The sequence below is a fragment of the Callospermophilus lateralis genome, chromosome 4 (assembly GCF_048772815.1).
Source record: "Callospermophilus lateralis isolate mCalLat2 chromosome 4, mCalLat2.hap1, whole genome shotgun sequence".
Classification (NCBI taxonomy): Eukaryota; Metazoa; Chordata; class Mammalia; order Rodentia; family Sciuridae; genus Callospermophilus; species Callospermophilus lateralis.
The window spans coordinates 34528868-34547255 of record NC_135308.1 but is presented as its reverse complement, the minus strand read 5'-3'; the positions used below and the strand labels follow the sequence as shown (position 1 = coordinate 34547255).

Below are 18388 nucleotides of genomic sequence, written 5' to 3'. Positions count from 1 at the left end.
TACTTATTTATGTGAACACCTTTCTTAACACATTTAACAAACAGAAGTAGAATTGATTCTGAACTTGTTTCATTCTGGAGTCAGTCATTTATCCATGGATGTATAAATTAATTTTTGTGTGTGTGTGGTGCTGGGGATTGAACTCCGGGCCTTGTGCATGTGAGGCAAGCACTCTCCCAACTGAGCTATAGCCCAGCCCAATGGATTAATTTTTAAAAGTGTCTCTGTTTCTTTCATTAACAGGCAACTTCTTACAAAATACATATTTTTTATATTTTAAAATTACTTGTTAAAATTTGGGATTCTACTTGGTACAGTGACAGGTTAAGTTGCTTTAGAACAATTTATCTTCCTATGAACCAGAAAAGCTTCTGGACTACGTATATGCATGTATATGTATGATAGATGACAGATATATGAAGATCTAGAGAAAGAGCTATATTTGGAATTAATACCATGTCTCTACTACAGTAAAATCCTGACATCGAAAGCAGCAGTTGGGAGCTAAGAAACTGAACCATGGTTTCAGCAGTCTTAGGATAAAGAAAGGACAAAAATTTGAGTTCAGGCCCACCAAGGAGAAGAGACCCAGTGAATGTCCCACACTTTCAGCTGGGACAATAAAGGACAACATCTAAGAGCAAGAATGAGCAAAAAGTAGATAAGTGGGGAAGTCTTCATAAAGACAAGGCTGAGTTTTGAATCATCTTAATCTCTGGTTAAATCCATTCTGGCTAGAGGTTGCCTACCCCTATCCTAAGTGCCCACCATAAGCAAAAGCATATGTTTTCTAGGAGAAGATAAACGATATGTGAGATATGAAATAATATCCACACTTTTTCATATACAACATGCAGCATTCAATAAAAAATAACCAGAATATAGAAAATAAATCCTTACCAAAAGCATCAAGAGAGAAATTAAGCAGACAATAGACTCAAATGACCAGATATCAGACATGTACTTTAGAAAAAGTATGAAAAAAGAACTCAAGGGTGAAATGGAGACTTGAACTAGTAAATTAGACTCTCTTTCTAAAAAAAAAAAAAAAAGGAATTCTAAGACTGAAGACAGCTATCTAGCTTAAATGTGAAAAGGAAAAAAGATCAAAAGGCAAAAAAGAATGGAAGAGATGTATGAGACTGAAAAGATCACAGGAGGAGAGAATGGACAGAAGATAAAGAATAAGAATTTTCCAAAACTAACCAGTAATATCAAACCATAGATTGAAGCGGTGCTAGGAAACTCAGGAAAGAATATCATGAATTTCAGAACTGCTGAAAACCAAAGACAATGAGAAAATCTTAAAAGCAACCAGAGGAAATTGTTCAAAGGGGCAAATGATGAGAAAAGACAACCAAATTTCCAGCAGAAATACTGGAACCCAGGAGGACAATGGAATAATATCCTCAAAGCAATAAAAGAAAACAATTATCAAGTTAAAATTTATATCCAATGAAAATATCCTTCAAAAGTGAAGGTATAATAAAGTCTTTTTCTAGGGATAGAAAACTGAGGATTTATTGCCTGCATGTCTGAAATAATGGAAAAACAAAATTCTTCAGGCAAAAGGAAAATGGTCACAGTTGGAAGCAAAGAAATGGAGGAAGGAATGAGGAAGAACAGAAAAGGTAAATATGTGGGTAAACATGCACTAAGAATAATGATGATAAAGATTTCTTGAATTAAAATACAAGGCAACAGAAGTACAGAAGATGAGAGAAATATAAAATTTATTCAAAAGTTAAATTGTTCTATCATCCTTACATTGTCTGGAAAGTCATGGAAGTAGAAATTTGTGTTAGATTTTAATAGACCAATGTTTCAATTTTTTATCAGTCTCTAGGGCACTTTGCAAAAAAGAAATCAATCAAAATGTATAAATAACAAGTTTTTGGAGGAAAAATATGATACAAGACCACATAACTAAATGGTTGATTTAAATGTAAAGGTATCAGTTAATATATTAAATGTAAATTTTTATTAATATTTTTATTAACTATCCCAATTAATCTGAATGATTACATTTACATAAAGTTCAAAGGAGTCAATACTAATGCCGAGTGCTAGACTAGTCTTTACCCTTGGGAGAACAGGACTATAAGGGGTCATGGGACCCCTGTGTCTGATGGTAACATTCTGTTTCCTGATCTGAGTGCTGAATTAATTAAACTTATGATTTATTCATTCTTTTATGCTGTTTTAAACTTTAATAGAATTTATATTAAAAACAACTATCAACACACGGGATTAAAATAAAAATTAATACAGGCTGCTCATGAAAGATAAACATTAAATCTAACTACACACAAAGTAATATCATCTTTGAAACATACCCCATACAAACACCAAAGAAGAGCTGCTATAGCCATATTAGAATCAGACAATACAGACACTAAATCTAGAAGATTTTTAAGTTAAAGACATTTCATGTTGATGTAAAGTTCAATCCACCAAGAAGATGTAACAATTCTAAATTATAAAATTCTTAGTTATACATTCTAAAAACAAATAGAGCAAAATCTGGACAAACTAAAAGGAGATATAGATAAACAAACAATGCTAGTAGGGGATGATCTTACCCCATTTTTTTTTAAGCTGGTAGAATAAGAGAACAAAAATTGGAAGATAGAGAATTTTTACAACATAATTACCAAGCTTAGCTAATTGATATTACTAGAATGCTACATCCAGCAATTGCTGAAGACACATTATTTTCAAATGCACATGATCATTTATCAAAAATGACATGCTAGCCATCATGCACTTGTCAACAAATTGGAAAAGTTTGACATCATACAGAATGTGTCTCTGATTATACTGCAATTAACTATAATCAATAATAAAATTAATTTTAAGTCTTCACATATTTTGAAAATAACCAGAGACTTTTAAATATCCCACGGTTCAAAGGAAAACTATGGAAATTGAGAAAACATCCTAGCTGAGGGATACAGAAAATACTACATATGATATAGTAGGATAAGTGGGATCAAACCGAAGTCATGCTTACCAGGAAGTAATAGTCATGGATGCATGTTTTAGATAAGAGGGCTGAAAAACATGACCCTGAGCCTCCAGCTCAAACCAAATTAAATTCCCCCAAAATAGAAATAAGGAAGTAATGAAGATATGAGCAGAAATGAATAAAATAGAAACAAACATACAATAAAGCCATATTTATACTTTTTATTTTGTTTTCTTTTGTTTTGGTACTAGGGATCAAACTCAGGGACACTCTACCACTGAGCTACATCCTCAGCCCTTTTTTATTTTGAGACAAGGTCTCCACTAAGTTGCTGAGGCTGGCTTTGAACTTGCGATCTTCCTGCTTCAGCCTCCCCAGTTGTTGGGATTATAGGTTGGTGCCACTGCACCAGGGTCACGTTTATTCTTTAAAAAAGTAAAATGAATGAAACTGAGAAAACTTATCATCAAGAAATAAAGAGAGAAGTCACAAATAATCAATAGTAAGATGGAAAAGAGGGAAGATCAATATGTTGTGTCAATGTATTTGAAAAATATAAATAAAATCGACACATTTCTGTGAAGGAGCATCATCTAATCCATTGAGGGCCCAAACAGAACAAAACGCAGAGAGGAAAGAGGAACTCCCTCTTCCTGCCTGATTGCTTCAGCAGGACACAATCTCCTGCTCTCAGTGTTCATGGTTCTCAGGCCTTTCAACTGGGACCAGATGACAGCCATCAACTTTGCTGGTGGTCCAACTTACAAATGGCAGATGGAGAGATTCTTAAGTCTCCATAATCGTAAAAGCCAACTCCTCATAATAAATCTCTTCTAATACATAGGTCTCCTATTGGTTCTGTTTCTCCAGAAACCCCTAACTACACCCCCTAACATGGAAAATGGTTAATTTTAAAAAATAAACAAATTCAAATGTTGGTCTGTTAGTTATGTGGATCATAAGGGGCTTATGGGAGCAAATTGATATATAAGTTAAAATCTCCTTGGCATTATCTAATAAAGCTCAACACACATGGACCCCAAGTCTAGCAAATCTACTTATACATATATCCCACCAGAAATGTGTACCTAGATCCACCAAAGAACACACACAAAAGTGTTTATGTTAGCATTATCTGTACCATTTAAGAACCGGCAACAACCTATATGTCCAGCAACTATATAACAGACAAGTAGTAATATATTCATACAGCAGAGTTTTTGTTCTAATTGATATATTAGGAGGGAGTTGGAAAGTGATCACTAAAAATAAGTTCTTGGTGTACAACCAGAGATATGAAAATTGTGCTCTATATGTGTAATATGAATTGTAGTGTATTCTGCTGTCATATATAACAAACAAAAAATTTTTTAAAGTTTTTGGTTTCTTGTTACAAAAGGAATTAAATTGTTTTGGAACAGTATGGTTAATTTGGATAAGCAATGGTAAAAATAGAAAAGTCAGCTATGATTATTTTGTGTCAGAAACACTTGTTGCAAATAATAGAGAATGTGCTAAGAGTAGAATTTATTTGTATTATGTAAGATGTACTTTATGGTGGTTCAGGTGCTTAACAACATTATTTTTAAAACCCAGAGTTTTCTATCCTGCTGCTTTGTTTTAGCACGAAGCTAAAGGCCTGTAGCTCCATAGTTCCAAGATGGCTGCCTCAGGTCCAGAGATCAAGGGAAGTTCAGCACTACTTCAGTTACCACTGCTCCTAAAAAGAGTCTAACAACCAGTTACCCAAATTTTGTTCTTTCTTACATTTTGCCATTTATTTCCCCTCATTTTTTAAATATGTAAACATGCTTTAACTATTTACAAAAAGAAATTCATCCTTTATATATTAATTTTAGTCTTTTTTTCCACTTAAAATAATATGTCAATGAATACAAATGACATTTTTTAAAAAATGATTGCATGTTGGTATAAACAGATATACCATAATTTAAACACACTTCTCTTACCAAAGTTTATATGGTCCTCAATCTTATAAGTGACATTATAGTAAAAATGCTTGCATATGCAACTTTGTTTTGTTAGAGTATGTTCCTGAAAAGTGGTCTTAGTATTTTGCTAGGCAAAGCGTGTATATGATAAAACTCATCTGAATACTGCCTAACAACTTCAGTCTCAATGCAGAGTGACTCAGGGTATATATTTCATATAGGAAACCCACTTATCCACAGTTGAGTGACATGTGATCAGCTTTGGTCTGAAAATACTAAATGGAAAATTCCAGAAATAAACAATGTGCACCATTCTGAACAGCATGATAAAAATCTCACATTGTCCTGTTCTGTCCTGCCCGGGATGTGAATCATCCCTTTGTCTAGTGTATCCACACTGTGAATATTACCTGCTGGTGAGTCATTTGGAAGTTGCCTTGGTTATCAGACCCACTAACATGGCATCACAATGCTTGTGTTCAGGTAACTCTTATTTTACTTAATAATGGCCCCAAAGTATGAGAATAGTGACATTGTCCGTTTCAGACATGCCAAAGAGAAACCATAAGGGGCATTCTTTAAATGACAAGGTGCAATACCATATTTTGAGAGAGGGAGAAAGACCACATTTACATAACTTTTCCTGGAGTATACTGTTGAAGTTGTTCCATTATTAGCTATTATTTTATTGTGCCTAATTTATGAATTAAACTTTATCACAGGCACACATGTGTGAAAGAAAACACAGCACAATCATTCACAGATTAATAACAGAGATAAAGTCTTGAGAAATATGTTGTTAGTTCATTTCTTCATCGTGTGAACCTCATAGTGACTGACACAAACTAAGATGACCACTACATCACCAGACAATGTAATATTATGGGACCACCATCACATATGCCACCTGTTGTTGACCAATATGGCGTATGATTATATAAGGGGTTCCATGTTATCCCACTGGGGGTCCTTGAATATTTCCCCAGGGGGGGATAATGACTGACCAGCAGGTAATGTTTTGGTTTTTTTTTTCAAACTCACATCTTGATCTATAGTGGAGAATAAAATAAATTTATGGATTGCTAATCAGCAAAAAAAAAATTTTAGAGAAATGTGCATACAACAGACTAAAATGGAATAAGAATGTATTTGAACAGATTGCTCATAGTCTGTTGAAGCTTTTGCTTCTGTTGTATGTGTGTTTCTGTACTGTGTTGTGGAGCAATATCAATATTTTGCCACAGTTACAGAAAAAAATTTTTTAAGTGTTCTAACAGAAGAAATCTCAGACATGCCTCCTGACTTCCAGAATTTATTTCTTATTTTGATTTCTTTTTTGATAAAAAAAATCGTGTAACAGTAATAAGTTACAGTGGCAAAGATGACATTCCTGACTTGCTTCTGACTAAAATATAAATGCATCCCTCGAAGTTTTGAAATGTAGAATTTTTACTGTTAATAACTAGCCTGTCAATGAAGTTTACATTTCCTTTTACATCACTTTACATAAAAGTTTTCTTTTTAATTTATGAGTCATTGGATTTCTTTTTACTAAATTGTTATGATTACGTTTCAAATTTTATTACCTATGGTCACATAATATGCATTGTAGCCTCTAAAATTTCTGCTTTGGGGAAATTGAGATTTTATTTACAGACCAGAATATGATCAGTTTTTCTTAAGGTATGTTCGAAAAAAATGCACAATCTATACTAATGAGATAAAATTTCCAAATCGATCAAATCCATCCTATCAATACTAACATTCAAATCTTCTCTATTTCTAATTATTCTTTTTTTAAAGTATGATAAAAATCTGTTTATTTACTAGTTTGGGGTCATAGGAATATGTAGTGAAAAAAGATACAAATATCACTACCTTTTTCTTCATAAATTGAAACAATAACAAAAGCATTGAGTAGTATTTTATGGCATGAATATATATATTTCTAGTTTACCCATTCCTCATATTATCTCATTAAATATTTAGACATACTGTATACACTACCTGAGACTCATCAAAATTATTCTTTATATCTTGAATTGTCATTAAAATCTTCCACCAAGATTGCAGTCTTGCACTTGATACCTTTAGATATTAAGATGTCTTGGTGTGGGAATGTATGTTATACAGACAATTGCATACATTCGTAACTGTTAATTTGGACTGTATCTGTTTGCAAGCTATTGGTACACTTTGGTTATTTTAAAACTAATATATTTGGTTTCCTTCTTTTTTATGCTTTCAACATTAGTGCTTCCTGAATGTTTCTTTTTTTGTTTTTATTTACCTTGATACTTGATCAATTTTATACTTTACTTTTTTATTTTAGTTACTTAACTTTTCTTTAGTATATTCAAATCTTTAAGTCAATGTCTAGAAATGAGACATTATATATTAGTCATCCCTTCCCTTTATCAATGATGAAAATGCTTATCCTCCTTACCTGGCACTCTCTCTTCCAATATTTGTTGAAATAATTTGGAACTTTAGATTTAGATTGTTACATTTACAATGTTAAATATGCACCTTATTTTTAATAAATATTTTAAAATAGCTAATTTGATTTTTTTTGCTTGGGTGTCACTCTATTTTATTATTTCATTGTATCTCAAAGTCTCACCTTATTCATTCTTGGGATTTTAAATTTTGACTTATATCTTCATTATCTGAGTAAATCTTAGTGCCATGGAAAGCATAATTTTTTCTTTTGCATGTCTGAAGTTACCAGGTGCTGTTTTATAATAATATCTATAGCTTTGGAGTCAGACAGACCTGGATTCAAATCTTGGCTTTTTCTGGTGCTTGCTCCATGACAATAAACAAATCGTCTCCCATCTCTGACTCAGTTCCTTAGATGTAAAATGAAGGTAATATCAACTATACTATAGATGATGCCAAGAAAAATATGTAAGCACCAGCATTTTGCCTGGTATATTGTACCCAGTCAATACAGACCATTAGTATTATTAATCTTGGTTCAATTATTTTTTACATCTTAATACAATATTATGCACATTATAATACTTAATTAAATTAAGATTTTTCAGGTATGATTTACATACAATAAAATGGACAAATTGCACGGATACAGTCTGATGTACTTTAGAAATTGCATGCACCCTTGTAACTACTATCCAAATCAAGTTATAGAACTTTTCCTTAATCATTCCTCCTTCCAGTTAATCACTCCTGATCCCCAGAGGCTAATACTTTCTGTTTTTCATAGAAAAATTAGGTTTGCTCTTGCTCAGGCTTCACCTAAATGGAACAATACCATATAGACTCTTTTTGTGTCTGTTCAATATAATGTTTTTGAGATACACTATTTTGTGGCATGTAACAGAAGTTTTTTTTTTTTTTAAGCGTTGAGTAGTATTTTATGTCATGAAATATGTAAATTTTTCTTTCCATTCTCCTATTTAAGGATATTTGTACTATTTTTAGTTTGAAGCTATTTTCAAATATTTATTTATTTATTAGGACTGGAGATTGAATTCAGGGGTACTGTACCACTGAGCTAAGTTCCTTTTTTTTAGACTGGGTCTTACTAAGTTGACCAGGTTGACCTCCAACTGCAATTCTCCTACTTTAGCCTCCCTAGTTGCTAGAATTATAGTTTACTATTAGCATTCTTTTTTTTTCCTATGAGCATTCTTGTATAAGCCTTTTTATAGAACGTTTTTGTTTCTCTTGTATAAATTAGTAAGGGTTGAAATTCAGGACTTAAAAGGCAGATGTATATTTGGCTTTATAAGAAACCATTGAATAATTTTACAAAGTGGTTATATCAATTTTCTGTCCCACCAACAATTTATAAAAATTTCTCATCTTCAAAGCAATTTTTCATTTTATTGAAATCAACTTTGATATATAACCACATTTACTGGTTTGTACTTAGTATTCCATGTCCCCTTTTAATGTCCCCTTTAAAAACCAGACTACATACTTATATTTAAATTTTTTTTTCTTGTAGATGGTATATATTTGGATCTTTTTAAATCTAGTTTGATGATTTCTGTCTTTTAAATAGTATTTGGTTTATTTGCATTTGATGTAATTATCAATATGGTTTGGTTTAAGCCTACCAACTTTGTATTATTTTTTTGTGTGTGTCTTAGCTGTTTTTATTCCTGTTTCTCCTTTCCTGTCTTCTTTTCCGCTAATTGAACACTTTTAGAATAGTATTATATTCTCTCTGTTGAATTTAGATTTTGAAGCCTTTTTTTTCTTAATAGTTACTCTAGATATTCCAACATCCTTAAGTCTAACTTGATATAATGTGTATTGCTTTACAAATAATGTTATAGTTTCAAATTTTTAGTGTCATTTGTACACATATACATTATTTATTTCTCCTATTATTATATATTTTAGTTACACATATTTTAAATCCTTTACTATATTATTAATTCTGCTGTAAAGAATCAATAATAATTTAAGAAATTTCTTTTATGTTTGACTTTTCTGCTGAATATTTGTGTTATCTGTGGGTCTGATTCTGTTGACTATTTTTTCCTTTTAAATATGGGACACATTTTCTGCTTCTTAGCATTTCTCATGATTTCATTTTATGCTGGATATCATGTAAAAAAGGACAGTAGAGAGTGTGGTAAATCATATTTTCCTCAGAAAATTGCATATTCTTTCCTATGTTAGCCCTTTAGAGTGGTACCTAAGCCAACCTAATCTGCAATTGAGTTGGATCTGGGCTTTTAAAAACTTTTAGCACATTCACTTTGCCATCAGCTTCACATGGGAAGAAAGATAAGGATTATCCCTATAGTAGGTCTTAGAATTTTCCCATTGGAGAAGTCTATGCCTTACATGAGAAGTTATGCTGCCAATATTTCAGATCACTAAGGATTCCAGAATTATCCACAATATGCTACAAGTTGGAAGATCTCTCTCGCCACGCTGAAGTTCTGCCCTTAGTCTATGTTGAGCTGCTGCTTTGCATTCAATGAAGAGTTTATGTATCTAGGAGAAATTTCTCTACATTCTCCTACCCTGCCTTCAGCCGTTAGCAGGTCCTTGAATAAATTATAATCAATTGCAGACACCTTGTTTATTGTGCTTCCCCTTAATGCACTTTGCAGATATTGTGTTCTTTATCAATTGAAGGTTTGTGGCAACCATGCATTGAGCTAGTCTATTGGCACTATTCTTCCAACAGCTCGAGTGATTGTTACCATTTTTTAGCCATGAACAATTGTTAAATTAAGGTATGTAGTTTTTTTTTTTTTCAGACATAATGCTATACTGTGGACTTTGTAGTTGTATTAGGGTTAGGTCCTGCAAGTTTCTGGTCACAACATTTTTGTCATTTTATTTTTAAGACATCATATTTAACACACATTATTGATTTGTCTCATTGAACTCACACTGTTTTAGTCAGCTTTTTCACTGCTGTGACTAAAGAACCCGACTAGTGCAATTATAGAGGAGGAAGAGTACATTTGAGGGCTCACAGTTTCAGAGGTCTTGGTCCATAAAAGGCCGACTCCATTTCTCTGGGCTCAGGTGAGGCTGAACATCATGGTGGCAAAGAGTGGCAGAGGGAAGCAGCTCATGTCACTGGGATCAGGAAGCAGAGAGAGAGACTCCACTCTCCAGATACAAAATATATACCCCACAGCCACGCCCCCAGTTAACCTCTTCCTCCAGCTACACCCACCTGCTTCCAGTCCCTACAAAGTTAATCCCATCAGGGATTAATTCACTGGTTGGTTTAAGACTCTCACAATCCAATCATTTCTCCTCTGAACCTTCTTGCATTGTCTCATACATGAGCTTTGGGGGGATACCTAACATCCAAACCATAACAGTAGTTTACAGTATAGTATAAACATAATATTTATATGCACAACAACTCTTGTGACTTGCCTTAATGTGATAGTTGCTTTATTGGGGTGGTCTGGAACCAAATTTGTAATATCTCTGAAGTACACCTGTATGATTTTTGAAATTAGAGAATTGCATAACAATGTAACAACATCTCTACTTTGCCACATATTGTTTCTACATTTACTACAGAATTTCACTTACAATTAATCAATTTTAAAAAAAAACAGTTTTTATCTTACTTTAGCCACAGAAAGAATACATTTCTCAGGTAAACTGTATTAATATGCCATTGTTAAGTACAAATACTTTTTTTTTTTTTTTGGTACTGGGGATTGAACTCAGGGGCACTTGATCACTGAGCCACATCCCCAGCCCTATTTTGTATTTTATTTAGAGACAGAGTCTCACTGAATTGCTTAGTGCCTCACCATTGCTGAAGCTGGCTTTGAACTCACAATCCTCCTGTCTCAGCCTCCCGAGCCGCTGGGGTTACAGGCGTACACCACCGTGCCAGGCTCAGATTTATTTTAATCAGATAAAAGGATTAGGAGAACATGTAGTAACAAAAATATTTAATATTAATTATACAAAAACATTTATGGCTTGGTATTAATGTGCAAATACCAAAAGAACAGCCTGTTTCTTTTTCTGTAAATCATGGTCAAAATTCCATTACTTAAAAATTCCCATGCCTGTATATGAGAGATGCCAGAAGCAGACACCTGGTCACCTGGGGTCATATTGTATGAGGCTCTTAAACTAGTAAATAATATGCAGTGTCTTATTGGATCCCTGGCACCAAGCACAGGGTGGACATAGAATAAATAGCTTTGAAAGAGCAGTCAAAAGTTTACAAATAACCTTTGACAGATGAAACACAGGTGTCTAAGATGATATAAGCAGTCCAGATTCTACTGGCATTTCTTAAAATAATAAATATTTTCTTGGAAGCTGTGAGCAGGATTCATTCCTGGGTCATGCAGCCTATTTGTCCCATTTAAACACGTCTTGGAAAAGAGAGGATCCTGCCTTCTTGTTCTCTATTAGGTGTCCTAAATGGCCCTTGTCCTTCTGGAACCCAAGATATCAGGCAGAGAGGATGGAGTTTGGTTTTGCAGGGTTATGGCGGTGAAAGGATTCTTCAGGATGCTTCATGTGACGGTTTAAAGGTTCTCTGGACCTCAGCTCATGGTGCTCTCCTTGTCTGCCTTTCCCCTCCCAGTCCCACTCCCAGTCGCCATCATCTTGGTGACCTCTACAAGATGTAGGCCCACACAGGGATGCAAGAAAGGTTTTCTGGAGGAGCAATCCCTGAAGTAAATGCCCTTCACCTGAGTTCCCACAACACCCTGAAAATGTGCACCTCACTTTAGACTTCACGTGTGGCCCTGTTTCCTGTCTGCCTTCTCCCACCAGATTAGACTGTCCAGGAAGGAGACGCTGGCTGATCCCTTTTGTTTCCACTATGTGTGAACATAGTTACTAGTTTGTAGTGGGGCCAAATAAATATTTAGCCAACTAATATAAACTCCGACTGGCTCACCCCGTTCTTGCTCTGTGTTCTGATGATAGGATTGGAATCTCATCCAAGAGTCTGGGGCAGAAAAGCTGACCCCTCTCATAGTTGAATTGCCTTTGGGTCTTGGGAGAAGCAAGGTCATGACTCAGAATCCCTGCTTGAACTCTTATTTTTTGCTTGCTAATCCAGTGGAGTGCCTCTAAGTCCACTTAGACTTTGTATAATATCCCAAGATAGTCGTATTGATATTTTACAATTCTCCAACTAATCAGATACAACCCAACACTTGGTTCTGGAATAGAAAAATGTACACTGGAAGACCTCATAGTCATAATAATGATCTCTAGGAATAAAGTTTTAATTGAGAAATTTCTGTACATTAATTAATTTCTGCTTTCTTTCCGTTATCCAGGTTTTACTGGTCCCTGTTTTGGTACATCAGTGTTACATAGGAATGGCATTTAAGAACCTCTGATCCAATTAAGCAAAATTATATTTAAATGCATCACCTGTCAGAAAATAAGTTATTTTAGTTCATAAAAATGTACAAACATTTTATTTTGACTAATGATGTTTGCTTCCCCAAAAAGGCTCACACTCCACTTCAGTTATTGAAGAGAGTAACCATTTGCCATCTTTTTCCTTCTTCTTAGGCTGTGAGGTTGAGATTCTTGGTGTCAGACCTACTTACTGCCTAGAATATAAAAATGTCCCAACGGACATCAATTTTGCCAATGCAGTCAGTGATGCTCTTGACTCACTCAAGTAAGTATCCCCAATTCTTAGCCATACCATTGTTCTTCATTTCTAAGACCAATAATGGATCCCAAAGTGAATGAAGAGAGCCTGGCATAGGTGAAATAATGTCTCGCAGAGTTGGTGAACCTTTGACAAGGTGACTCTTAACTGCTAGCAGGGTATACTGGTGAACTAGGAATTTCAGGCAGGACACTCTTTGGAAACATTGAATTCAGAGCAAAAAAATTCCCAGGGGTTTGAGACCTTCTTTTTTATGTTGTTGGATAACAGAGAAGCAATATAAATGTCAGCACTTTTCTAATCATGATTTAATGAACAATTGTACTTGAAAGATATCAATAAGTATTTGGCAAAAGGGGAGCATATGTGGTCCAATAAGTTTGGGAAAAATTGCCTTTTCTACCTTCTTCTTGAAATGTACAAAGCACATTACCATATTAAAGTCCAGAACCTTTTTTCCCCTGCTCCCACGTGGAACAATGACACAGGGTTTTACACACGAGTCTATGAACTGATCAACAACATAGGTCAGGACAAAGATCTCAAGTGAGTACAGATGTCACTGGAAGTGGTGATCAAGATGTTAGGCTAGCTGGGAGTCTGCATTAGAAATCAGCAACCCACCAAGAGGCTTAGGATGTCTTCAGCTAGAGTTGAGGTCACCTAGGCTGCTGAGTGGGTTTCCTGAGTAGGGTCAAAGTAGCAGACTCACAGAAATCAATGTGTAGGGAACAGGGCAGGACCTACATCCTCCCAAAAGAAAGAGCATGACTTGCAATGGGGGACACCAGGAGAGATAACATACACTAAGTGCATATATAGATCACTGGCACTAACTACATGCATTGACCATATCTTCAGATGGCCTCAGACACAGAGGTAACCCAATATGGATCCCATTCTCTCATTGTCCCTTCTGCCTGAACAATCATGGTGAGCTGCAGTTAGCCCTACAGAGCTATCAAAGGAGGAAACAAGACCTCTGATTTTGCTGATTCTTGGAATATCCCACTTCCATGAAACTTATCAAGAGGGGCCTTAAAGTTTCATGCTCTGATTGATAGGGCACATAAAGTTTCATGCTCTGATTGATAGGTCGGAGAGGAAACAGTTTTAAAATACTCAAAAATGGAAAAGTAATACATTTAAAAGGCTTTAATTTTTTTTTCTGGCAGGGAGAAGGAAGAGGAAGAGTAGGGGGAAGTAACCTTTCAATAAATGTTCTTCATGTGGTTTATAAATCATGTGTGTTATATGATCCTGCCTCTTACCTGCTATATTTTCTTTTTCTTGCCCACTAGGGCTGAAAAAAATCACACACACAATGAGCTGGAATATTGTTCTGCAGCCTAGTTTGTGCAAGTATACATAGCAGATGAGCAGAGCTGGGACTGTGGAGTAGTTCTCTATCTAACCAGTGCTGTTTCCAACATATCCAAAATGCTAGCCATCTCTACAGCCTATTGCCATGCCAAATATGAAAATGTGGATCATAGTTGTCATACAAATACCTCCAAATAACAGTCTGTTTGGCAGTGTGATCTCTTCCACATTCATCTTAGTTTTGCTGCTGAGTGGACTGTGTGTACAACCCAGTGGTTCACAGGAAGGAGAGCAGGAAGCACACAACCAGGAGAATCCTGGGTCAGCTGACAAACTGGTCAATGTAAACAGACTCCCCTGTCCTCAGGAATAAGGAAGGAAAGAGTGGAGGAAGAAGTTCTGGGCTCTAGTTCCTCTAAAGGAGTGCTGTCTTTAATTTTGTTTTGCTTTTCGTTTTCAAGCAATGTGGCAAAGCTCTAGAATGCTGGGGAACTGCATCCTTACTTTGAAAGTAGGGAGGATTTTGCTTTTGATGCCGGTGCTTGTGTGTGAGTGTGTATGTGTGTATTTGGCAAAGTTACTGGGATCCCCTAGAGAGAAAAAGCTACAAAGAACTGGAGGTGCAGGGAGGTTGTCCCAGGCTAGGCTTCCACCTGGGATGGAGGCCTGGTGCTACTATAATCACTCAGAAATCTGTAGCATTCATGTTGTAGTCTCCAAACCCAGCCTTGAGCTCCATGGAATGTCATTCACATAGCCTACAATTGGAACAATGCCCGTGGACAATGAAGGACTTGGAAGGATTGACCAGACCAATGGAATTGTTTAATAGCATCTTCCTCCTGCCAAAGTTAACAGGGTCACCAGGAACAGCCCCTTTGAATAGTCGGTGGAAAGATGAAGACACATCATCGGTAAAATTAGACCATACTTGAAATGACCAAGAAAAGGCAAGAAAAATAGTAGGTCAGATGACACTCCTTATGGAAAGCAGTAAGGTGAGGAAGGCCCTCCTCCAGAGAGAGGAAGCACTTTCCTCTGCCACCCTATGCAACAGAACTTTTCTCATCACCTTCTTGCAAAGCAGACTGAAGGACCGACAGTTGTGGGTTAATATTTTTCTTTTTTCTGCTTAATTTTTTTATACATGATAGCGGAATGCAATACAATTCATGTTACACATATAGAGCACAATTTTTCATATCTCTGGTTGTATACAATGTATATTCACACCAATTCGTGTCTTCATACCTGTACTTGGGATAATGATGACCATCACATTCCACCATCATTCCTAACCCAATACCTGCTCCCCTCCCCTTCCACCCCTCTGCCCTATCTGGAGTTCATCTATTCCTCCCATGTTCCCGCTCCTAGTCCCACTATGAATCAGCCTCCTTATATCAGAGAAAACATTCAGCATTTGTTTTTTGGGGATTGGCTAACTTCACTTAGCATTATCTCCTCCAACTCCATTCATTTACCTGCAAATGCCATGATTTTATTTTCTTTTATTGCTCAGTAATATTCATTGTGTATATATGCCACATTATTTTATCCATTCATCCATTGAAGAGCATCTAGGTTGGTGCCACAGTTTAGCTGTTGTAAATTGTGCTGCTATAAACATTGATGTGGCTGTGTCCCTGTAGTATGCTGTTTTTAAGTCCTTTGGGTATAGACCGAGGAGAGGAATATCTGGGTCAAATTGTGGTTCCATTCCCAATATTCCAAGAAATCTCCATACTGTTTTCCATATTGGCTGCACCAATTTGCAGTCCCACCAACAATGTATGAATGTACCTTTTCCCCCACATCCTCGCCAACACTTATTGTTGTTTGTCTTCATAATAACTGCCCTTCTGACTGGAGTGAGAGGAAATCTTAGAGTAGTTTTGATTTGTATGCCTCTAATTACTTGCAATGATGAACATTATTTTCATATATTTGTTGATTGATTGTATATCATCTTCTGAGAAGTGTCTGTTCAGGTCCTTGGCCCATTTATTGATTAAAAAAAAAACAAAAACACCTAATCTCTGTTTTCTCAGGAGTGAAGTAGGTGATAGCCCCATCCAATCTAGGACAGTTGAGAACAATCAAAACCACTCTGCATGTAGCAGCTTGTGCATGCAATAACATGGCTCAAAGAAATCATTAATTTTCATGGTAGGTAGAGTTGTATAATTATTTTCTGTGTTAGTCAGTTTTTTCACTGCTGTTACAAAATTGTAACAAAAACAATTGTGGAGGAAGAAAAGTTTCAGAGGTCTCAGTCCATAGAAAGCTGACTCCATTCCTCAAGGCTTGAGATGAGACAGAACACAATGGTGGGAGAGTGTGGCAGAGGGAAGCAGAGAAAGAGATCTCCACTTGCCAGATGCAAATATATACCCCAAAGCCACACCCTTAATGCCCCACCTCCTCCTGCCTCCAACTACCACTCAATTAATCAAATCAGGAGATTAATGCACTGATTGGGTTAAGGCTCCAATAACCCAATCATTTCTCCTCTGAACCTTCTTGCATTGACTTCCATGTGAGCTTTTGGGGGACACCTCACATCCAAACATTAAATTTATCCTTCCATCAGAAAGCCCTGAGTGGAGGAGTATGTCTAAACCACCACAGCTCAACTCTTGGTGTCTGTTCAAATGATAACTCAAATTTCTAACTATAATTTGGAGAATACTTAAGAATTTTCGCACCTAAGTGTCCAAACATACTCCCACGTTACTCCAGGTCAGTCCTGCTCATACAGTGTCGCTGTCCATTTTGCAGAGAATGGGACACGGGATAGGTAGGTAGGCTTTGAGAGAAGAAGGAAAAGCTGTTAAGATCTTGAACATGGAGTCCTACCCAGGGCCATTTCAGCAGAGGGTCCAGGTGGGTCAAGAAGCTGCCATGTCTGTGCAGGAAGCAGCAAATCCTCACCCTGTTTCACCTGGGCGTTGCCCTCCATGCTCAGAAGCTGTGTTTATCCCAGTAGTATCCTTGTGAGATGTTCCCTTTGAACTTAGAAAATTTTTTAGCACAGAGGAAAGGGGAAGGGGAATAAGTTGACATTTTTAAATATCCATTTGCTAGCATAGAATCTAAGGGCTTTACTTCCATTACCCCATTTTGTTCTCATCCACCATATTATATAGGTGTTGTTCTCCCCTCTTACAAAAGAGGCCACCCACTTGGAAGGTTGAACCCCTTGCCTTGGATCTCACATGCTATGAGGTCTGTGACTGAGCACACAGCTCTTTCCATTGGGGCTTAGAACTGTCTCCTGGGGCCTCTCCCTCCATTCTCCAACCGTGTCTATACCTGCACCTGTAAGATGCCCTGAAACAGAGTCATACAAGTAAAGAATCACCTCTTTGCCTCTTTGGGGCCATCTTAAGCCTCGGGCCCTGGCAAGGCTCAAGTGGAGCAGGGCCTTTTGCAGTCTGTTTAGCACTTTATGCACTCAGCAGCATGTAACCCTGGCGACTGGTGCCCTGCCATTACACATTGGGACTCAGCACGCAGCACCCCTGCACACACAGTCATCTCGCCTGCCAAAAAAAGAAAGCAGCCTGTGATCCACATCCTTTAATCCATCCTCCTGGAAGTTCTGTTGGCAAGATATTCATGGTTCAGTTGGCAGAAAAAGGTGCACCATGCTAAAGTCGAAATAAGCCCTCAATAACTCATGGGGTGGGCGCAGGAGTGAGGGGAGATGGCCACAGTGAGCCTTGGCTGCATGTAGGGGCCAGGCAGCCACTTCCAGGCTGGTCCTGGCACGCTGATCACACAGCCTCACCAAAGGGTCGGTCAGGAAACAACTGGCTACGGGAATGGCGGCCACAGCTGATGTCCCTGCAGGCTCCAGCCTATTGCCAACATCTCCAAAAGAGTTCCTCCAGGATCCCAGCCCCTCAGTGGCTGCTGGTGTGAATCAAATAGATGAATGATAAGAGAGTTCATCCCTGAGGTCACAAGGAAGCTGGCTCAAATGTCCTGGCCTGGGTCCCTCCTGTCTGGACTGAG

General features: G+C 36.8%; 1 protein-coding gene across 1 annotated transcript in view; it reads left to right on the top strand.

The window, feature by feature from the left end:
* Enpp6 (ectonucleotide pyrophosphatase/phosphodiesterase 6) overlaps nucleotides 1–18388 on the top strand; it is a 102803-nt gene that overhangs the window by 52866 nt on the left and 31549 nt on the right. Inside the window, exon 3 of the mRNA XM_076855261.1 lies at nucleotides 12940–13051. Coding sequence (XP_076711376.1) covers nucleotides 12940–13051 — 112 coding nt within the window. The remainder of the gene's footprint in view (nucleotides 1–12939; nucleotides 13052–18388) is intronic.